General features: G+C 36.6%; 1 protein-coding gene across 1 annotated transcript in view; it reads left to right on the forward strand.

The window, feature by feature from the left end:
- LOC135223718 (agrin-like) overlaps positions 1-25,000 on the forward strand; it is a gene marked incomplete in the record, with an annotated part of 559,093 nt that overhangs the window by 187,191 nt on the left and 346,902 nt on the right. Inside the window, 1 exon segment of the mRNA XM_064262461.1 lies at positions 24,622-25,000. This exon segment is cut by the window's right edge and continues 478 nt beyond it. Within this exon segment, the coding sequence (XP_064118531.1) occupies positions 24,923-25,000 (78 nt within the window).

Below are 25,000 nucleotides of genomic sequence, written 5' to 3' on the forward strand. Positions count from 1 at the left end.
AAAGAAAACAACTTTTTGGGGTTATCGGTCGTTTCTGTTGAAACAAGCCTTAGATTTTGCAGAGTATGAAATCTTATTTTATGACTTCACTGCAGTGCCAATCATTCTAATTTTTATCATTCAGTTTAAAATGTTTTATTATTACGAATGCCAGTCATCTTCACAAAATATAATTGACATTTTGATAACTGTGTCCCAATGGTTTTTGAAGCTAAATATCTTGTAGGACCTGATTTATGTTAGCACGGGTTCTTGCTCAAAGGCAAGATAAGTTTGGTAAGGTATGAAAGTGAGTAGGAGGTCTGGTGTGTACCGCCGGGCTCTGAGTAACCAACAGAGACGTATGGTACTGAATCAGAAAAGAATAAAATGGAATTTTATATAAAATCCAATCTGAAGAAACTAACAAAATAAAAATCCAACATACCATACTACTAGTAGTTACAATTTATACCTGGTCCACTCTTATAGTGGTTAGTGTCGTGGAATGCCACTCAGATGTAGCGGGTTCGCGTCTCCCCTGGGGCGATGAAAAATCACTGGCTTTGTATCACGATCGGTTACTGCTGCTGTGTGGGGCCTGCGGCGGGAGGTTGAGACCAACATTCTTTGGAAGCTTAAATTTCAAGTCAAAGTCCCCTGTGTGCTTGCTCCATGGGAATATGCTTAATCTACTGAAACAATATTGATAGATTATACTCAGTCAGCCACTGGGATTGTTGCTTGCAGCTGACCGCTACCGTTTGTTTCGAGTTTCAGTAGCCGTTGATATTTCACAGGCTAGGCTCTTAAGCCTGGGATCGACCCTCCTCTTCCATCCATACTTTGGACCTCATGAATGTATAAACACTCAAGGCAAAGTTTTAATTCCCTGGATGACGAAGGTAATGTTGAAATTCACGAGTGAATGGTTGAGTGAGGGAGTTACTGACACAAAGCATGGGCCGCACACATACACACACACATCACATCAGATATATATATATATATATATATATATATATATATATATATATATATATATATATACACATATATAAAAGTGTGTGTGTTTTATCTGTGTGTTTTGTGTGTGTTAGAAAAGTGAGTGAGTGATTACTTGTATGAGTGAAAGTGATATGATTTGTTATGTAGCATGGTATCATCTTCCATGGAAGTGAAAAAGAAATAAAATGATCAATAACGAATTGGAAAATGTTAACAATGACTAAGAGAATATAATATTGTCCAGTTTCTTCATTAAGTCGACTTTTTGAAAAAAGAAGAAACAGAATCTGGATGCGAAGTTTCGCAGAACTTGCGAGATAAACCCGATTATGCTCCTTTGGTCATCTCTTGCCCAAGTCTGTGAGAAAAGAAAATTGTAATATATTTTCATAAGCAACAAAAATGTGCGTTTTTTCTTTAATCCGCAAAAAGATGAAGGATTTTTTTGCTTTATAGAGTAACTGTACTATGCCCATATATATATAAATATACTTATATAATATGTTAATATATATATATAATATATATATATATATATATATATATATATAATATATATATATATATAGTATATATATATAAATATATATATATATAAAATATATTCTATAAAATAAATATATATATATTATATATATTATATATATATATATATAATATATATATGAATTTCTATCAACTCGCCGAGATTCATACACTTGCATTAGGCTACAAATGTCCTTAAATATCCAATTCACTCTACCTCAATTAATGTATTTTCACATATGCTAACCGAAGGGGAATTTTTTTAGACGATAAAACGAATTGGATATTAAAGGACATTTGTAGCTTAATATATATACATGCATATATATGTTTAATATATACACACATACATACATACACACACACATGAAGCTACCAATGTCATTTAATATACAATTGGATGTTAAACGACATATGTATATTATGTTTTGTTAATAAAATGTCACGGTGATTAATAAAAATAATGTAACTATATTATATACATAATTTATATAATTATTTTTTGCTGTTTATAGAGTATAAATATATATATGCATTATATATTTTCTTGTCTTTATGGTTATGTATGTATGGATATATATATATATATGTAGTATATATATATATATATATATATATATATATATATATAAAAATAATATCATCTGGGGTTTCAAGTTTTATGTTTGGATTTCCATGGAACCAAGGTCAATGCCACGCACAAAATGTCGAAAGGTTAAACAGACTGAGTTTTGGTAAGTATATAAATAACTTTTATATATATATAATATATATATATATATATATATATATATATATATATATATATGTATATGTATATATTGAATGTTCAGAATACAGCGATCAGTACAAAGCTATCATAAGCTTGAGAATTTGAGTTGATTTTTACAGAATATTTCATGGTATCGTGTCCTCACCTGTATATGTATGATGCTGATTTGGCTACACAAAATAACAAAACAAAAGTAAAAAAGTAGTTTTGTTTATTAAACGTTTAAGAAAAGGAAGACATTAATAGTATATATCGATGCAAAGTTTTTGACAACTTGAATAATTTAACATTCGAGTTGAATGAATGTTTTTACCAGAAGGCTTAATCATTTAAGCAACAGTTCTCGTGAAATTAATTTTTTTCCATTCTTAAATGTATGTAAAATTTCATTTATATACATACGCACACACACACACACACACACACACACACACACACACACACATATATATATATATATATATATATATATATATATATATATATACATATATATATATATATATATATATATATATAATTATATGATTGGTAACAATGTTGTTACAACAGAATTCCATCTAAGAAAAGGAGCCCATAAAAATGCCAAAATATAGAAAGTAAGTACTATATTTCAGAGACTGCCGTCTCTCTCTCCAGGTAGGTGATGAATGAAAAATGTTACAGAAAAAAAATGGTATTCATACCAAGAGATCCATCCACAGGTTAGCCGTTTAAATAGGTCACCCTGGTTGATAATTTCTCTTTAATCTCCTTAAGCGTTGGTTGAAGGAAGATTTTATCAATGATATCTGAATCCCAGGCACTCTTTGAGATGTTCATTACCTGCCTTTGTTTAATCAATGCTGACTCTAACATCTTGCTTTTGTACCGACATTTGCTGACAAATTCCAGTTTACTGTGTGGTTATGGTTATTCATACGGATAAAAATAGCTGAGGTCTGTTGTATTAATCTCTGGGAAGTGATTTTCCTGTAAAACCAGTGTAAGATTGGTCACAGTCCAGCCATGAGATTTCGTATACTCCTGTGTCTTTGGGGACTGGCTTTTGTTGGACGTTAATCTGGGATTTGGCTAGGGTATTTGGGTAGGTAAAGGCAAAAGGGTTAAGATTTTCTGAGAGTCTGTGTCACCACCTTAATCCTGTCCAGGTGTGGGATTTTTATTTTATTTTTGGGTGTCTCTCTGTTCTTGTCTAGTGGGGATCAGTAGAAAATTTTTTGCTTTATGAATCGCTTTCTCAATTATATGGTCAGGACAGCTTAAAGACAAAAGCTGCTTACAAATTAGTTCAAATTCTTTTTGCAGGAAATATGGGGAACAAATTTGTAAGGCTCTTAAGAATAGGTTGCTGGCTACGCTTATCTTGATAGGAATGTCATGTTAACTTGAGTAGTGAATGTATGAAAGTGAGAATGTTGGTATCTTGTATATGGTAAATTTGTATTCTGTCATATCTGTAATTATTAAAACATCAGGAAAAAGGAATTTTGTTGTCAGTTTCCCATTCAATTTTAAATTTGATGCTGGGAACTAATGCATTTAATTTTGAAAGGAATTCGTTGAAATTGCCCCACCTATTATCACAAAATGTTAGAATATCATCTACATATCTCATACACAGCATTTATTTCATATATTACTATAGTTTCAAAGTATTCCATGTATACATTGGCTAAAACAGGACTTAGAGGGCTACCCATGCTACACCCAAATTTTTGCTTATAGGATGACTCCCTGAATGAAAATACGATATCAGATACGCATATTTCAACTAACTTTATTTTGTCAAATGCCAGTGGGAAGTGATCTGAATAGGGGGCTACTTTTTCTCTTAAAAACTGTAGAACGTTTTGTACTGGTATTTTTGTGAATAGGGAATCTACATCAAGGCTTAAAAGTTTTATGTTGTGAAATGGTATATGTTCTCCACTGAATTTCCAACAAAAATCTTCGAATGTTTAATTAATGCAACTGGGAGAAAAAGTGCCTAAGAAAAGGGAAAGGAGGCCAGTTAACCATTTAGAAATGTTATAATTGAAAGCTCCGGCACATGAGATGATGGGTCTAAATGGAAGATTATCTTTGTGAGTTATAGGTAATGAACATCTCAAAGGGCGCCTGGGATTCAGATATCATAGATAAAATCTTCCTTCAACCAATGCTTAAGAAGATTAAAGAGAAATTATCAGCGGGGGTGACCTAGTTAAACGGCTTACCTGTGGATGGATCTCTTGATATAAATATTGCCTTTTCTGTAACTTTTCTCATTACCTACCTCAATATATCATTTACTTTCTATATTTTGGCGTTTTATGGGCTTCTTATTATTAGAAATATATATAATATATATATATAATATATATATATAATATATATATATATATATATATATATATATAAGTCATATCACATTACCGTGATTCATATACATATATCGAGCTACAAATGTCCATTAATATCTATTACTCTACCTCGGAATTAATATATTTTCATATATGTTTAACCGAAGGGGAATTTTCTAGACGATAATAGAATTGCCGGCCGACGGGCACGAACCATCGATATCTTCAATTCCAGGACTGACAGTGAAGCCTTAGCCCAACCCTGGAATTGAAGATATCGATGGTTCGTGCCCGTCGGCCGGCCAATTCTATTATCGTCTAGAAAATTCCCCTTCGGTTAAACATATATGAAAATATATTAATTCCGAGGTAGAGTGAATTAGATATTAAAGGACATTTGTAGCTCGATATGTATATATATATATACTATATATATATATATATATATAACATATATATATATATATATATATATATATATATAAAATATATATATATAGATATATATATATTTATATATATATATATATATATATATATTACATATTCATATATGTTTTTATATATATATATATATATATATATTATAGTTATATATATATATAGTATATCTATATAATTTACACACATATATATATTGTGGTATGTTATCTTGACTGTGGGATTTTATTTTCCATATCCAAATCCAACTTTTTTTAATGCACTCCATTGTGTATGCCGTGGAGTTGAGATTGACTGATTGACCAGATCTCACCCATTCCTGGTTTTTCAAAGAAAATGGTCGAAAAATAATAGCCTACGCTTTGCCATGGGAAATTATCCGAACGACGTAATCTTGCAAACAGTTTTATTCAAGAGTTCCAGCTTTATGCAGAGCAACAGGTGATTTCTTTTTTCTCTTTCCTGTCAGCGTTGGAGGCCATCAATTCCTGTTATCCATTTATAGCGGACAGGCGGCTTTTGAGGAACGTCGTCTTGAAGACTCAATCTCCGACTGAAGGGAACCAACTGAGTCCTCTGCGTCAACATGAACGTGGGATCGAGCCCATTCCTTGTTCTCTCTCTCTCTCTCTCTCTCTCTCTCTCTCCTCTCTCTCTCTCTCTATCTTCAGACCTTGTTAATTGTACTTAGTTCATTTTTCCTTATACTCTTTCTCTCGTAACTTAATTGGGCTTAGGTCCAAAAATATTCTTATTCTTGACATTTTCATTTTTCATTTGTTTTTATTATTTTTTATTTTGCAAGAATCGAAAACGAAGTTTTAAAAATTCAGACTCTGAGTGCAATTTTCATATCTTTAAAAATTGATGGGGAAATTTCTCATGTCAAGGCTAGCAGACTTCCCGCCTAACTGGCCTCTGCTTGCGATGGCAGAAGGATTATCAATCAATAAACCAACTGGCGTCTATTTAAAAAAAAACTCACATTTTTTTGTAACCCTGGAGAACAAAAAGGCGCATAATTGCAATTTCATTTTAAAGAGATAAAATGAAACGCTGTAATAATATATGTAATACAAGAAACTTGTTTAACCAGCGGGAAAAAGACGATCGAGATGAGTTTTTCTAGGTATTTTTTCTCTCTTCATATTAGGGTGGCAATGAGTCACAATGACTCCCGGGAAACAATGGACTGAATGAGTGACTGTCAACAAATTTATGGTCCGCAAGTGGCTAAGAGAATGGCCGAGTGGCATCCTTCTCCTAAACTAGAGGCATTGTATTGATTTTAATGAAGAGGCGAAGCATGCTTCCCAATGTTTAGAGCTTGGCTGATGTTGTGCTTGTTCTACAAGGTTGCAGATTGCAATCATTTCATGGTTATCTGAGCGACATTGTTAGGTCAGTGGAATCGTTAATTTCTCCCTCTCTCTCAGTATGTTTACACACACACACACACACACACACACACACATATATATAAAAATAATATATATTATATATATATATATATATATATATATATATATATATATTATATATATGTGTGTGTGTGTGTGTGTGTGTGTGTGTATGTATATGTATATATTATACAGCAGCTACTCTACACTGCAAAGTATCGGTTATCAAAGCAGACGCTCTACAGCAGGGAGCTATCATGTAAAACTTATTTCCAAAGGTTATCTGCCATCCCCTTAGTTTGCATAAACTCTGATCAATCATCCCAGTAACAGCTATTATGTCGACTATAGAATTTGAGACAAAGGTATTTACGTTCTCGGCATGTTTCTGTGCTTACGGGAAACAAACATGGAGACACTCCTCGATTCCCTGGTAATGTGTTCGTTCTTTCGTCGTCATTGTTGTAGGTGAAGAGGTGGTTTAGTTCTTGATAACCCGGAGCGACGATTATATTATTCCTCATGTTGTCACTCTCTTTGTCAAGGAGGTTAAACAGCACCGGATCGGATCACTGCTTGGATACGTGACAACCAATGAATGCTTGGGATTGGCATTTAAGCTCTTGTGACCATTCATTGGTGGGAGGCTTGGACATGAGCCAGACAACCCAGTTTCTGAAATCAGTGTTCATAGATTGTAAACAAACTTTATGAGCGTGTTATAAGCGGCATCAAGTCTCAATAATTTCCGCTGTTCAGTTATAAAATCTACGCGGTTCAAGATGTGTGTATGTGGATATACTTTATAATATCATTTGTCGTTATTTTTTATATTGTTAGATTAGGCTGGTCGTATGACAGTAGGTTCTGCTACTCAGGGCGTTATACTGTTAGATGACTGCGTTATTATTATTATTTTTTTTTTAATTTTTTTTTGCTCTATCACAGTCCTCTAATTCGACTGGGTGGTATTTATAATGTGGGGTTCCGGGTTGCATCCTGCCTCCTTAGGAGACCATCACTTTTCGTACTATGTGCGCCGTTTCTAGGATCACACTCTTCTGCATGAGTCCTGGAGCTACTTCAGCCTCTAGTTTTTCCAGATTCCTTTTCAGGGATCTTGGGATCGTGCCTAGTGTTCCTATGATTATGGGTGCAATTTCCACTGGCATATCCCATATCCTTCTTATTTCTATTTTCAGGTCTTGATTCTTATCCATTTTATCCCTTTCTTTCTCTTCAACTCAGGTGTCAGCGTCACGTCTGGTCTATTTGCACATATCACCCTATCTGTTCTGATACCATAGTCCCACAGGATCTTTGCGTGATCATTTTCTATCAATCCTTCAGGTTGGTGTTCGTACCAATTATTACTGCAAGGTAGCTGATGTTTCTTGCACAGGCTCCATTGGAGGGCTGTTGCTACTGAATCATGCCTCTTTTTGTACTGGTTCTGTGCAAGTGCCGGACATTCGCTGGCTAAGTGGTTTATGGTTTCATTTTGGGTATTGCACTTCCTACATATGGGAGAGATGTTATTTACATCTATCGTTCTTTGGACATATCTGGTTCTTAGGGCCTGATATTGTGCCGCTGTTATCATTCCTTCAGTTTCCTTCTTGAGCTCTCCCCTTAGTAGCCATTGCCACGACGCTGGCTAGTTCTTTAGTCTGTCTCATGTATTGTCCATGCATTGGTTTGTTATGCCATTCCTCTGTTCTGCTTGTCTTTCTCCTGTCTCTGTATATTTCTGGGTCTTCGTCTACTTTTATCAGTCCTTCTTCCCATGCACTCTTGAGCCACTCGTCTTCACTGGTCTTCATATATTGCCCCAGTGCTCTGTTCTCGATGTTGACGCAGTCCTCTATGCTTAGTAGTCCCCTCCCTCCTTCCTTTCGTGTTATGTATAGTCTGTCCGTATTTGCTCTTAGGTGTAGTGCTTTGTGTATTGTCACATGTTTACTCGTTTTCTGGTCTATGCTGCGAAGTTCTGCCTTCGTCCATTCGACTATTCCTGCGCTGTATCTGATTACTGGCACTGCCCATGTGTTTATGGCTTTTATCATATTTCCGGCGTTGAGTTTTGACTTGAGTATCGCCTTGAGTCTCTGCATATATTCTTTCCTGATCATGTCCTTCATCTCTTGATGTTTTATATCCCCTCCTTTCATTATTCCCAGGTATTTGTATCCCGACTCATCTATGTGTTTGATGTTCCCATCTGGTAGCTTTATCCCTTCAGTCCTTGTTACTTTGCCCTTTTGTATGTTGACTAAGACACATTTTTCTATTCCAAACTCCATCCTGATGTCCCCAGATATAATCCTTACAGTCTGGATTAGGGTATCTATTTCCTTGATGATCTTACCATACAGCTTGATGTCGTCCATGAACATCAGATGGTTAATTCTGTTGCCTCTTTTCTTGAGTTGGTACCCAGCATCCATCTTCTGCAGTACTTTTGTCATGGGAATCATGGCTACTACGAAGAGTAATGGGGACAGTGAGTCGCCCTGGAAGATCCTTCTCCTGATATTAACCTCCGCGCTAGTCTTATTCCAGAGCTTGTAAGTATTGTATTCCAGTTGCGCATTGTATTTTTGAGGAAGCTGATGGTGTTTTCCTCTGCCCCATATATTTTCAGGCATTCTATTAGCCATGTGTGTGGTACTATGTCGAAGGCTTTCTTATAGTCTATCCATGCCATGCTTAGGTTGGTTTTCCTTCTCTTACTGTTCTTCATTACCATTTTGTCTATCAGGAGCTGGTCATTTTTGCCCCTACACTTCCTTCTGCAGCCTTTCTTTTGGTGGGGGATGATGTTTGCATCCTCTAGGTAGTTGTATAGCCTTTCGCTGATGATACCTGTTTGTAACTTCCACATTATTGGTAGGCAGGTGATAGCCTGTAGTTACTGGCTATATTTCCCTTACTCTTGTCTTTCTGGACTAAGGATGTTCTTCCTGTGGTCATCCATTTGGGCGCATGGTGATTTGTGATACAATGCTGGAGTTGCTCTGCTATTCTTGGGTGTAGGGCCTTGAAGTTTTTTAGTATCCATGGACTTCATCGGGACCTAGGGCTTTCCAGTTGGGCATTTTCTTTAGTTGGTGTCTGACTGTGTCTGTCGTGATGTCAGTGAATCTATGTTTTACTCTCCCTGTTTCTTCAGCCTTGACTTCCTGGAGCCATGTTGCATGTTTGTTGTGTGATACCGAATTGCTCCATATGTTTTCCCAGAGTCTCTTACTTGGTTCGGCTTCAGGAATTTCTGGGTGGTTGTCTTCCCCTCTTAGTTGGCTGTATAGTCTTTTTCTGGTTGGTTCCGAATAGTTTGTTCTGTTGGTATCCCTTATTCCTGTTCATGTACCGTTGGATCATATATGCTTTGGCCTTAAGCCTCTGTTTTACATCTTCTATTGTGTTTATTATTATTATTATTATTATTTGCAGAGCTGTAAATCTGTCTGGAAAAGCAGAACTCCAGTAAGGAAAGCAGCTAAGTGTGGAATAGGCAATGCAAACTCAAAGAACAAACCATAAAAGAGTAATAACAAAGGGAATTATGTGAGCCCACTCAATGATACGCCTTTGAACCCCCGCTGTTCGTGACCAGGTTTCTAGTCCCGATGTGGAAGGAGGGTTGTTTCATTTATTTCTCTTCCGGATCTCAAGGTTATCAGAGTGAAAGAAAACCCAACCCCAGCGGAGTTGAGATTTCAAACATATTGATTTTGATGTTAGTCTTGACATCAAGTTGTGTACAGAAACCCCAGATTTGATTAGATTTTGTTTCTCTTTCTGCTATGCGATTTTTATTGGATAAAAAAGGATATGGACCACGTACCATGATAAGAATACCTTTTTTGTTTTTTAAATAATGTTTTTGTTTGTTTACTTCATGCCAAAGCCGACGAAAAGGGCATCTTAACGACTTTATCTGGCTAAAAATAGACAGAAATATTCAAAATGCATAAGAGAAGTGATAAACTCGTATCTCGGAAATAGGAATATTAGAGATGAAAACCAAAAACAAAGCTGAAGAAAATTCCAAAGCCAATGTAACTGATAAAAAAATGTAATTTTTACAAAACACGCTTTTATTAAAATGCACTAAAAAGTGAAAAATCAATGTTTTGAGACGCACAAGGATTTTCCTACAATTAATTATGTCTACAAATATGAAAGCATGGGCGCAAAACACAGAAGGAATTGCTGTAATAAGAAATATATGTATTTTTTATAATTTTTTATTGTAGCATTTCCTTCCATATTTGGCACCCACGCTTTTATTTTTGTAGACATGATTAATTGTAAGAAAATCCTGATATGCCTCAAGAAATTTTTTTCTCACTTCTGAGTACATTTTATCAAAAAAATTTTTTTTATTGTTTTAAATATTTATTTTATTTCAGACCTTTTAGCTTTGACAGAAATTGTAACCGATTTATGATTCTAGCTACGAAATAGATCCGTAGATATTAATTTATTCTACCGAGGCAAAGAAGTTGTGAAAAATCCTAAGAGTTCGTACAAATCCGAAGTTAATGGGAGAGGTCATTGTTGGGTCACTAGAGGTCACTACTGACCTGCTGATCATTTTAGGTTGTATTGTCACTGGAATTGAGCATCCATGCGAAATTTCAACACCATCAGACAAAGGGAACAGACAGAAAGTTGAGTTACAAGTTTTGACCCAAACAGACAGACACAGAGACAGACGCATAAGTCAAATTAAACAAAAGCAGAGAAAATGTAGATTAAGGAGACCTAGCAAGTGTTACTTTGTCATGCATATGAGAGGGGAAACTTTTCCTATTGCTTAAACACACTGTATCATTATTGTAATTACTCGTTTTCCTTTTTTCTTAATAAGTATTATTCTAATGTATTCCTGAAGTATAAACTGTGAAATGATGACGAAAATCCCCAATAATATGCTATAACATAATTTGATATCTAAGATATTTAGGCAACATTCTTATTATAATTCGTTATAGGAATACAGCCATTCATTCTTTAAGAAGCGGACCGTCGTTGCCTTTGCCTGTAATTAAACTTTGTTCTATTATTTTGAACTCCGGAATTAGGAGCCTATGTTGCCAGTCCAATCGGGTTTTAGCAATGAAACACATTACAATATGTGGTAAATACGCAGAGACGCTGTTGTTTTTACGTGGCGAGTCATTACCTGAATATTTTTTTCTAATGTGTTTATCCTAAATTCATTTCAAATGTGACCTGAGCATATATTAATGGAAAATGTCCTTTAAATATAAAAAAAAATGCCTCTAATGAAAATGAAAGGGCGAGATATTTAGATTTAATTCAAAGTTATCTATCGTTCCAGGCTGCTCAGCCATATTTTTTCTTCCAAGCAAGCGCAGCGAGGCGTAACCTCGTCGAAGGGCCTCGAAAAGAAGAAGAAGAAGAAGAAGAAGAAGAAGAAGAAGAAGAAGAAGTACATGCATGTGATTCCGAGACTTTATTGCGGCGGAGGGCTTCCGGGGGGACAAGGCAAACGATCAATTTGGTGCGAGATTATGATGCGAAAGCCAGGTCTTACGTCGTTGATGAGAGGACGAGGAGAGAGAGAGAGAGAGAGAGAGAGAGAGAGAGAGAGAGAGAGAGAGAGAGAGAGAGAGGCTGATGGATGGTGATGCTGCAGCATCATGACCGGCCGCCTTTTTGATCTCCTGGATATTCGTGACTCGTCGTTGCCAACCTTATATTGACAATAAAGATCTCCAGCCCTTTCCCTTGCTCTTCACCTAATAGGTTGCTCGGAGCTGGTCGGTATTGTTCTACATTTTGAAGCGGCGTCGGTATGAGGAGGTAATGCTGTACGTGGTTTAATGATGGGCCTTTTTTATGTGACTAATAGCAGTTTTTTTTAATGACACCGTTTGACGGGCGAAATCTTCAGAAATTAGAAAAAACTCAATTACATATTTTATTCTTTAGGAAAAACAATGTTTTTCCAAGTGACTAAATAGATAGATAAATAGATAGATAGATCGAAAGATATATATGTATATAGATGTATGGGAATTTATATGCAATTATTTAGTAAGTACATTTTATAAAAAAACATGCTTATGTATACCTTTTGAATAATTTCCACAAAATCTGCAAGCACCATCTTTCAGAATATTTTCAGCCAAGAAAAAATGAAGACTAACTCTCAGCGGTCTTCGGCTTGCATGCAAAGTGTATCGACCATTTTCCGTGTTCCCAAGGGTTTCGAGAACCACAAGAGTCGATAAATGGATCCATCTACGTCCATTGTAGAAAATGGGTTAATGTCCGTTTGTGTGAGCTCTCGGACATAACGTCGCTTTGGGTGTCGATGGCATGATCCTTCGGTGCAATTTGTCATTGATGACTGAGAAGGGACAAATCGTCGAAGTCGATTCCCTCACGCGACGTGAATGGCTTCATTTTCCTTACCTTTTTTTTCGACGTCTGTTCCTCGTAGACGTGGACATCTTGGAAGGGTTACTGGATCCAGCATATCCGATGGCCTCAATCCAGCTTGGCTGTTCGACTTCTCCAAGATTTTTCCTGCTTTGATTTATACCTTGTTGAAGAATTAAGTCTTCAGACCATCCATGTGAGGGTCTTGGAGAGTTTGCCCGATGGGTTAGTTGGGGTGTTTCTTATTAATATGAAATCTATCTCCGTATACGAATTCTATCTCTATGCAAGAGCACAGAGCAAAATTGGCCGTCACGATGCCTAATAATGTTTTCACATTTTAACAAAAAATACGCAGTTTCCAGCCTTCGTTGTTATTGTGTCCTTGTTTCAAGGCTTAAGACAATTAGTTTTTATGCAGCAAATATGTCAACGGTTAGACTTTTAACCTATATTATTGTCTGGCATTCATATCAAGTCATGAAGACTCATCTATCATTGCTGAAGACTCTTAGTGGCAATGGACTTTATCTTACAAAACTGTTCGTGACACCTTTACCAAGGTTTTAAGGCCACTATCCTCCATCATCTTAAAAGAAGGCTGTCATGGATGATAGATGTTTTAGAATTACTTTCATGGTATTTTTATATCAACATGATTGCCAAGTCAGTAATCAGATGAGGAATACAATACATATGCAGTCGTGAAGACTGGTCTCTTTGTTAGAGTGCTGTAGTACAATACCCGAAAAGGGACTTTGGTTCCGCCATTTAACTGAATGTTTTAACATTTCTGTTAAGTGGAAGAAGAATGACCTCATTTGCGCTAGAGGAATGCTAAATTTCCGATTACTCTGAAATACGTTCTCGAAAAGGATTTATGCGTGAACCATGTTGTTTCGGGTACGTTAATGGCCGCTGAAGTTGTCATAACTTTTTTCCTAAAATTAGATAAATACATTTAAAGTGTTGTCGGTTTTTCCTAGCTTTTATTTTTAAGTATTCTTGATCTCTGGACCTGATATATTCGTAAGGAAAACTGCAAAGAAAACCCGAATGTTAAAGAAATATTGATCATACACGCAGTGTATGTACATACATATGAACTCACGCTCTGTTCCACGGATATGATTTTAACTGCGCGCAGACAATTAAGCAACGATAGCGGCATTCGGGTGGCTGTGCACACATTACCGGACCAGGTTAATGAAACCTTTGTAACAAGTCAAAAGGCCATAACGACATCGGAGAAAGCCATTTATTACTCCGTAGTATGCGAATAGAACGGGATCACTGAAGCTGAAACAGCCGATGGGAAGATACAGGTAATCTCGTATAATTGTCTCCGGATATCAGGTATTGTTATTTGACTGAAATACGGTCTCCCGCGCACGGCGAGGATCATCGTAATGAATACGTCGATGGCCATTACGGATATCATTGTTTCTACGAGAGGGCTAATGATTTGAGGCAATTGGTCTCGACGTATAAAGGAGAGAGAGGGCAAGTAGCCAACACGTAGGAGTGAAATGCCTTTCCGGAAATACAATGAACGACCGAGGGAGACTGAGCAGAGAATCTGGAGACTTGGATGGCGCAGTTTTCAGGATTAACGGAACAAAGGGTTTTGGAGGGGGCGGGGCAGTCATGGGCAGGGGAGTTCAAATCTTTTAAGGCCCATTCTTTTTCTTATCTTCTTTCTTTGATTCTGTCATTATGCATATTTCATTAAATAGTAAGAGATATGCTGTCTTTTATTTCTATATTTTGAGGTATGTCATACATGTAACACAATATTAGAAAAAGAGAAAATGGTCGTATAGGAGAAATCGTATCGAGGTCATTTTCATTTCTTACATTCTTCAGCGTCAAATGAAAGGTGTTTGTAAGGTATCTCATTAAAACAAGACATAATTGACTCGTCAAGGAGCGTTTTTTTTTTTTTTTTTTTTTTTTTTTTTTTTTTTTTTTTTTTTTTTTTTTTTTTTTTTTTTTGGCTTAGGCGTTAGTAAAGTTGAATGTGAGAAAGCCTTCTTTGCCTTTTTCCACATATTCAAAAAGCCATTTATTAGAAAGATTGATGTGCATCTCCTTCAATTCAGTACCCTTAGTCTCTTTCCATTGAGGTATTTTTCCGATCTGGGTCTGGAAGCGCCTCAGTGGCGTGGTCGGTATGGTCTTGGCCTGCCACCTCGGTGGCCGCGAGTTATATTCTCGGGCATTTCATTGAGGGGTTAGAGATGTGTATTTCTGGTGATAGAAGTTCACTCTCGACGTGGTTCGGAAGTCACGTGAAGCCGTTGGTGCCGTTGCTGAATAACCACTGGTTCCATGCAACATAAAAACACCATACAAACAAACAAACAAAGAATCTGGGTCTGGAAATTCAACAGCAGTTAATTCTCTCCTAAATGCACCAAGAGTCCGATTACAATAACGAGGAGGCAATTTCTGTAGACCCCAGTACTCTGTAAACTTGCCGAAAAGTTGGTATGCAAGGTTGGCTGGTTGGCATTAACCTGGCATACCAGTTCGGACCGTTGTATGTAGACAGCCCGAAAGTGTGCTATAGAGTCAAATGGTCTTTTCAAGGCTGTTGTGGAGCTCTGGACTCAGAACATCCAACTGAGACGATTGATATGCAAGCTCCAATTTCATTTCATTTTCTTTGTGACGTTCTTTTGGATATCTGATTTTTCTTTGGTTCTGCTACCGCCTTCGATGGGTTTTACTATAAGGCTTATATTTGTATATAAGCTTTGCAGTGCATCAGTACTTACTATGTATTTGGTGTCTTTCATTTATATGAGTGGTTGAATGGCTGTTGATTATCTAGCAACTCTGCTTCACATATCACTAACGACTGTTTTTGTAAGTGAGCAGCAGCGGAGTCCTATTATTGATAAGGATTTTAAGATGGGCTTAAACCTATAGGTATTGTTGGCCGCAGAGCGGTGTTCAAACATTTTCATTCTTTCCTTCTTTTTTTTATAATAAATGTTGGCTTAAAGCTGAACTTAGCAATTAGGTTATTCAACTCTAGATGAGGCTACTCAACTCTTCCCTAGTGTGAAGTGCGTGACAATGAGTCTTAAAAAAGATTACGACAGGACTAGTAACTGTCATAATCCTGTAGTAAGTGGGCCAGGGCTAAATTCTAATAAAACTGAGATATTGTTGTATAGTCAATCTCGTGTTATGCTCTTACTGCAAGATTCAAATAGTAATGAAAATATACATCAGAATTCTGAGCATTTGACAAAGTTTTGATATGGGAAAGTTAGTTATTATTCATAAGACTTCATATATCTACAGGCAATATATAACGTTAGAGCGAGTATACGGTACAGGTGAGTGCTTCAGTGTATGTAGTGGCATTCGACGCAGTGTTGATGAGATTTTTGATCAAGTTTATTATGTATGTATGTATGTATGCATGCATGTATGCACATACGTATAAATGTGTGATCGGGTGAGTTTCGAACTCGATTCTTTATATGCTTGTGGAATACTAATTTAGTTTCGTACAAGACTGTTATTTGTTTAATACATACGACTGTTTATAACCTGAAAGTTAACGTATTTTTTTACTAATGACCAATATACGAGTATTTTTCATAATAATCAAGAACATGAAGTCACTTTTATCCACATAATATTTCATACTTAATAATTCGACCCATTAATTTACTTCTAAAACAATTCTTGCCACGCTACTTACAGCGTTACTTGTCACTGAAGTTCCTATGCTCTTAATCGAGTGTAATTGACGGAAAGAAAGTTTTAATGCAAGTAGAACGAACTAACTTTTTGGGATACTTTAAGCACCTTCTGTTAAATTATCTAAGAGTGGATCCTTCTTCCTCCAGCTGGTCGCTCCTTCTCACAGTTGTTGCTTCTTCTCACAATGGTCGCTTTTGCTAATAGTCGCTGCATCTTCTCACAATCATCGCTTCTTCTCTCATTTGTCGCTTCTTCTCACATTTGTCGCTTCTTCTCAAAATCGTCACTTCTTTTCACAGTCGTCGCTTCTGCTCATAGTTATTGTTTCTTCTCACAGTCGTCACTTCTCATAGTCATCACTTCTTCTCACAATCGTCTCCTCTCTCAGATATTACTTCTTCTCACAGTTTTCGCTTCTTACAATTGTCTCCTCTCACAGCGTAGTCACTTCTTCTCAAAGTCATCACTTCTCACAGTCGCCGCTTCTGCTCGAGGTTATCGTTTCTTCTCACAATTGTCTCTCCTTACAGTCGTCACTTCTGACAGTTATCGCTTCTTCTTGCAATCGTTGCTTCTCACAATCTTCTCTTCTTCTCACAGTCGTCACTTCTCACAATCGATGATTCTTCTCACAGTTGTTGCTTCTTTTCTTTATCGTCACTCCTTCTCACAGTTATTGCTTACTCTCACAATTTTCTCTTCTCTCAGTCGTTGCATCTTCTCCCAGTTGTCGCTTCTCACAGTCGTTGCTTCTTCTCACAGTCGTTGCTTCTCAATGTCGTCGCTTCTTGTCACAGTTGTTGTTTCTTCTTACAATTGTCTCTTCTTACAATCCCCTCTTCTTCTTACAATAGTCACTTCTCACAATCGTCGCTTCTTCACACAGTTGTCGCTTCTTCTCATAGTTCTCGTTTCTCACAATTGTTGCTTCTCACAGTCGTCATTTCTGACATTCGTCGCTTCTTCTCACATTCTCACAGTTGTCACTTCTTCTGACAGTTATTGCTTCTTCTCACAGTTGTCACTTCTTCTCACTATCGCCTCTTCTCACAGTCGTGTCTTCTCACAGTCGTGTCTTTTCACAGTCGTCACTTTTCTCACAGTTGTCCTTCTTAGTCATTTCTCACAGTCGTTGATTCTTCTCGCAGTTTATTCTCACAGTCGTTACTTCTCACAACTGTCTCTTCTCACAGTCATATCTTCTCACAGTTGTCGCTTCTTCTCACAATCTTCGCTTTTCACAGTTGTTACTTCTTCTCACAATCATCGCTTCCCTAGTCGTCTCTTATTCTCACAGTTGCTGCTTCTTTCCATAATGGTCACTTCTCATATTTGTGGTTTATTTTCACATTCATCACTTCTCATAGTCGTCACTTCTCGCTATTGTCGCTTCTCATAGTCGTCACTTCTAATCACATACATCACTTCTCATAATCATCCCCTCTTCTCACAGTCGTCGCTTCTTCTCACATTCATCGCTTTTCTAGTTATCTCTTCTTCTCACAGTTGTTGCTTCTTCTCATATATTGGCTGTCCACATTCATCACTTTTCATAGTCGTCACTTCTTACAGTTGTCGCTTCTCATACGCGTCGCCTCTTCTCACATACATCGCTTCTCATAGTCATCGACGATTCTCACAGTCGTCGCTTCTTATAGTCGCCGCTTTTTCTCACAATCATCACTTCTTTCCAGGGTCGTCACTTTTCTCACAGCTGTCGATTCTTTCCACGGTCGTTGCATTTTCACACAAAATTGAAAATTTTAGCCAGTAAAAATGAGGAGACACCTGGATATTTCCATTTATGATAGACTGTTCAGGCATTTAATTGGGATAGTTATGAGAGAGAGAGAGAGAGAGAGAGAGAGAGAGAGAGAGAGAGAGAGAGAGAGAGAGAGAGAGAAAGTCGACCAGCTGTTCTCGAAAGCGAGAGAAAGAGAGAAACAATTCTCGAAAGAGATTGAGAGAGCAAAATGTACCTCTTTTTGAATTGAGAGAAATGAAGATTATATAACGGCTGAAATTACTTATGAATACCAACCTTACCACTGTCTGTCTATTTGTCTGTCTGCCTCTGAACGTCACAAGAGAGTCTTTGTCAATATAAAGGGAGCTTTCGGATCCTTGTGGTTATTTGTGAGATGTCTACGAAAGTATTATAAGCGTTCATTAGTCGCCCGAGTGGTCCGAATCCAGAATTCCACACCAGACCTCTTACACACTTCCACAAATCTGTCTGCATACGAGCCGTTTTGCTTTTTTATCAAGGGACCGACTTCATTTAGATCCACAACCACAAGAGCGACAACTTTTATGAGTACTAAAACCTCTCATTCCAAAACATTTTAGATGGAGAAGCTGAAGATTAGAAAAGTGTAGAAAACAAAATAAAACAACATTTATTTCTGTAAAACGTTTACTCCCTTGAAACCTTTGCAACTTCAAAGCGTTTGTATAGTACAACGTTTAAGGCTTTGAAAAGTTTAAGGTAAACCGTTCATTACCTTGAGACGTTTACAACTTCCGACGCCACAGCTCCGTTCCTTGTAATCTCCCATTCATCTGTAATGAAGTCTCAGTCTCTTAACAAGAACCAGTGTTTGTGAAACTTACCTCAAACCTCAGGAACCTGGTGTGACTGACGATGCCTTTAGGAGTCTCTGAGAAGCCAGCAGGTGAATGCTGATTGATTGAGCGAATGAGAAACGTCAGAGGAGCTTACTCATGTTTATTGCAACGTTTGGCAGACCGCGGTAAAGGAAATCTGATAGGTTATGAATAGCCATCTCCGAGAATATAGCTCAATAGTTTAAAGCTTACTCATCCTTAGCTAGCTATGTTGCAATTGCTCAGTCAGTGAAGACAAGAAGAGCCTTGGGAATTTCCTGATTTCAAGTGCTTGAATCGCTGTATATATTAGATATATATATATATATATATATATATATATATATATGTGTGTGTGTGTGTGTGTGTGTGTGTGTGTGTGTGAATAACTTGATCACGATGTGATATAAAACGTGATGCTATGTATAAATAAAGGTTTTGCCACGAACGAAAATGAAAGGCGAGAGAACCAAGAACTTTCGGTCTAGCACGAGTAAAGGGTCGTGCTAAACCGAAAGTTCTTGGCTCTCTTGCCTTTCATTTATATATATATATATATATATATATATAATATATATATATATATAGTAATATATAATATATATATAAATGAAAGGCAAGAGAGCCAAGAACTTTCGGTTTAGCACGATCCTGGTTTACTCGTGCTAGACCGAAAAGTTCTTGGCTCTCTCGCCTTTCATTTTGTTTTCCTTCGTGGCAAAACCTTTATTTATACATTGCATCACGTTTTATATAACTTCGTGATCAAGTTGATTCATATATATATATGTATTAATATGTATAATATATTATATATCACATATATATATATATATCTATAAATATATATATATATATTTTGCCTTTTCATGGGCTCTTTTTTATCTTATATATATATATATATATATATATATATATATATATAAAGATATATATATATATATATATATATATATATATATATATTATATATATATCTAAGATAAAAAGAGCCCATGAAAAAGGCAAAATATACAGAGTTAAGGCCATATATTTCAAAGAAGAATTGTCTCTGTCTATAGGCGGGTAATGAATGAGATAAGAGTTACAGAAAAGCAATATTTATACCAAGAAATCCAGAGGTCATCTTTTACAGCAGCTCAGTTGACAGCTTCTTAAACTTCTTAATCACTGGTTGGGGGAAGATTTTATCCATAATATCTGAGTCCCAAGCTCATTTTGAGAAGTTCATCACATCTATTTCTCTAGCCGGGGCTGATTATGTCATTTGGTTTTTTAATGCAAGTTATTTTGGCATTTCTATCAAGATTGGCTTAGCCAGCAATTTATTCTAAAGAGCCTTACGGATTTGCTCCCCGGATTTCCTGGAAAAGGAAATTGAATTAATCCGTAAGCAGCCATCATCTTTAAAGTACCCTGACCATATAATTGAGAAAGCGATCCATAAAGCTAACATAATCTTTTACTGTCCCCCTCAAAACAAGACTAGAGAGATGCCAAACAATAAAATCAAAATCCCACACATGGACAGGATTAAGACGTTGACAAAGACACTTAAAAACTCTAACCCTTTTGCTTTTACCTACCCAAATACTATACCCAAATCCATAATTAACATCCAACTAAAGCAAGTCCCCAAGACACAGGAGTATATGAAATTCCTGGCCTCAACTTTGGCCAATCCTGCATTGGTTTTACTGGTAAATCACTCCCTCAGAGATTAACCACAAATAACCATAACCAGAGAATAAACTGGATTTCGTCACGCATAATTTATAGCAGTAATTGTTAGTTCAAAAGCCAGATGGTAGAATCAGTACTGACAAAGAAATACGACGAACCTCTGAAAGAAGCTTATAGGTAAGATATTCCTCCAACAGCAATTAAGAAGATTAAGAATCTGTCAACTGAAGTGATGAGCCTCTGGAACTCTTTAACTCTAATTGGTATAAATACCTTTTCTGTGACTCTTATCTCATTCTTTACCTGCCTGTAGAGGGATATAGTTGTTTACTGAAATATATAGCATTAACACTCTAGATTTTGGGGTTTTTATGGGCTCCTTTTATTAGATGGAATTCTGTTTTAACAGAAAATATTTCACAGTCATGTATATACATATACGTATGTGTGTGTGTGTGTACATATGAGTTTGTGTAGATTTTTTTATTTCAGTGTGCGTGTTGCTTGCGAGAAAGAGATAAAAAGAGGATAACATCATTTTCCTTTCTCCTGAGATACAAAAGGTAGGGGCGAAGTCCATTAATGTCATTCTATCGGCAGCAAAGCAGTTCATTTTTTGCCAGGGTATTGTACACAATAAACCTCACTCTGATATTAAAATTTGGCCTCTCCATTTGGCAATTGAGGAAGCTATATTTAAGGATATTGACCATAAACTAACTGGACAAATGAAAGATTTTAGTTTGAAAATGCTCGCCTACAACCTCACAATTAAAGAGTTACGTTTATGAGCAGGGTTTTTTTTTAGAATGGTTTCAATATAAATGGCATCTCTTATTCTGTGTTTAGTCTATACACAGCACGTTCTTTAGAATAAACAGAATCTGTTTAGTCTCAATGGAGTCCTTTTGGGCTCTGGTTATTCTAAATAACATTCTCTGATGCTGTCTTTAGTCTAAACAGTCTCTTAGGCTCAGTTTACTATAAATGACATTCTCTTCGAGGACGTTTAGTCTAAGTTAAACTCCCTTATTTCTGTTTATCATATATGGCATTCTTATAAACCGTGTTTAGTCAAAGCAGAATCCTTTTAGTTCTGTTTAGTCTAAATGACATTCTTTTGGCCCTCATTCAATCTAAATTTGTTCTCATAAGGTTCTTTTTGTGTCCACAACGGGATTTATCTGTCCTTGTACATTCTCTTTTCTTTTGTTCGTCTAAATGAGGTTTTTTAGGCTCAGTTTAGTGTTCTCTCGGGTTATGTTTAGTCTGTTTAGCCTAAACAGATTTCTTTTAGGTTCTGTTTAGTCCAGATAGGGTGCTTTTTGGATTTTGGTTATTCTAAATGACAGTCTGTTATGCTGCGTTTAGTATAAATAGGATACTTTTACTCTAAATGACATTCTCTTGCGGTATGTTTAGTGTAAGTATGGTCCCGTTGGGCCCTGTTTTTCTGCAATGACATTCTTTAAAGCTCTATTGATTTTGTTTCCTATTTAAGAAGATTTAGTGATTCCTAGTGGGAAGATTTTCTAAAATATTTTGAAAATGGTTGCAGATACCCAGGTTTGTGCTGGGAAAATTGCAAGATTTTTTAGTAATAATTGCAGTCTTATATGATAAAACTTGCGGGTTTATTTCGCAAAAAATTGTCTGTTTATATTTATGATGAAACTGCAGGTTTACTGTGGAAAAATTGCAAATGACGCGGAAACTGCAGGTTTATGTGACGAAATTTGCTGGTTTACATGGCAAAAATTTGAGGTTTATGTGGCAACAAGTCAAATTGTGAAAATTCTTTGTGTGTGTCGCGAAAGTTGGAAGTTTTTACAGCCAAAACTGACTGATTGCTCCTGAATTTAAAGGCCGGAACCTTCTATATCCTGTTTCGTTTTCCCAGACTCCTACAATCTTCCATCCTTCAAGAGCCAGGTCTGCTGGCTCCTTCGAGGCGGAAGCAACAACTCCCCCCCCCCCCCCCCCCCGCCCCACACACACACACACACACACACACCACACACACACACACATTTCTTTCCCAGTATTTTTCTTATTTTTGTCAGGCTCGCCTAAATCTAGGCAGTAGAGTATTTATCGATTTTACCTTGTTGAACTACAATCGTGTCTTTTTCTGTAATAGATTTGTAAAAGTAATAGAATTGCCCAGATTTAACTTTTCTGTACCAGTTTTTTCTGGTAAAAAAACATAAAAACAGTAAATTTAGATTTTCCTTTAGTGTGCGATGCAAAAGTACCACGCAGCACGCATGTGTAGATTTGCTGTACTGAATACGCTTTAAAAAATCAGGTTTTCCCTTGCTTGCACTAGGTTTGTATGATTAAACTCACATACGGGAAAAAACACGTGGCATGTTTTCTCTAAAATGTGCTAGTGATGAGTGTATTAAAAAAATTTACTATAGTTTATGAGTTTTATTTTTTATATACTTGTACTAGACTTGTTTTTGGGGGGGGGGGGGGGGGGAGGTTTGCAAAAATGAAAGAAAACAATTACGAAAGGTTTCGACTTTCGTGTTCTGAATGTGATAAAACACACACACACAACAGCAAAGAGTACCTACTTATGCTCAGAAAACACTTTTGAACTCCCAATTAGAGTCATGAAATGGACAAGAAGGCGCTTGGGTACTTGATTAATTTGTACCTTGGACGTCTGTATGAAATTTGTCCGTTCCATTTTCCAATTTGCATATGATTGTGTGGAGTCAATGATATGCAAAATGCGAGGATAATATCAGCATGCTGAGAGCAGGTCAACTCTTCCATTTTCATGAGAGAGAGAGAGAGAGAGAGAGAGAGAGAGAGATGCCATATATGTATTATTCAGCCTGAAATTATCAACACTACTTAAATTTCGGGCACATTTTCCCCAAGACGCCTTCAGCCCTCCCTGGGATCTGTGGCCTTTGTTGCTGATTTGAAGTAATGCTAACTTTCCCTCGAGAATTCGGCTCGAAAGTTGCCCAACTTTTTCTTCTCCATTAACTCCCATTTCACGGCTCTGTTGTTGTTGTTTTTCAGCGGTTGTTGTTGTGGTTATGAGATTGATTTGCTTATTCACAAGCTATCTCACAGTGTTTTTGGTAGATTTTAATGAAATTATGTTCGAGGGGTGGGTTATTATGCATCAAGGGATAGTTGATAAGAGTTGAAGGTAAATCTGGAATCAGACAAATATTTTATTATATTATAAGACAGATTCGGATCCTTAGAGGAAATGGCTGATTAGATTTTAAGATCAATCTGGATTCATTGAAGGAATAGGGGATGAAATTCTAAAATAAATCCGGATCCGGAGCCGGATTTAAGAGTTGTATTTTTTTGTTACTTATTTGGCTTGGTGTACAAATGCGGTCTTTGTGTGCTTCCCATTTGCATTGTCTTCAGTAATGAGATGCATCCGTCGCTAACATTTCTTTAGGGTTTTCCTTGGATTGCCGTCTTGTACTGCTGTCACACTTTCTTTTGCTCTCCTTAAACGAAGTTGAAAACTAATTTGCCAACAGTTAATAGGTAAAGGATGCTTGAATTAGGAGACATCTCCTTTCGTATGACTTCCGGACAGTTTTATTATAGGTAACATTAAAAACAATTGGAACGTGTGGGTCAGTATTTTGATCCTTATAATGAGTAACTGTATCGTAGTGTCAGTGTTTTATCCAAAGAAAGATTGTATTAACAGCTTGTTTTCTATTTCCAGGTGATGACATCTGCGCTGGTCTGCTCACTGATCATAGGCTGCAAGAGACATTAAACTAGTGAAAACATTAGTGCGTCCCTTAATGTGTTGATTTCTTATTCATTGGAGGAGCAAATGAGATACCAGACCCTAAGCTATTATCCATCCACTGTATGACAGAAATCATTTGACCATGACAGATGAATATCGCATCGTAAATGACCCGAAAATGTTGGGCTTCCCTCACCGCATCGCAGGAAAACCCCTCTTGGTGTGAAAGAGTTTCTACCTTTGCTTCCGCCATTGGAGAAACTTGAAAGATATGGAAGAACTGACGGTGACCAAGGACGGGACTAAGAGCAATGGAAAATACGAATATTACTGCGACTACCCTTACGAA

Source organism: Macrobrachium nipponense, chromosome 10, assembly GCF_015104395.2.
Source record: "Macrobrachium nipponense isolate FS-2020 chromosome 10, ASM1510439v2, whole genome shotgun sequence".
NCBI lineage: Eukaryota > Metazoa > Arthropoda > Malacostraca > Decapoda > Palaemonidae > Macrobrachium > Macrobrachium nipponense.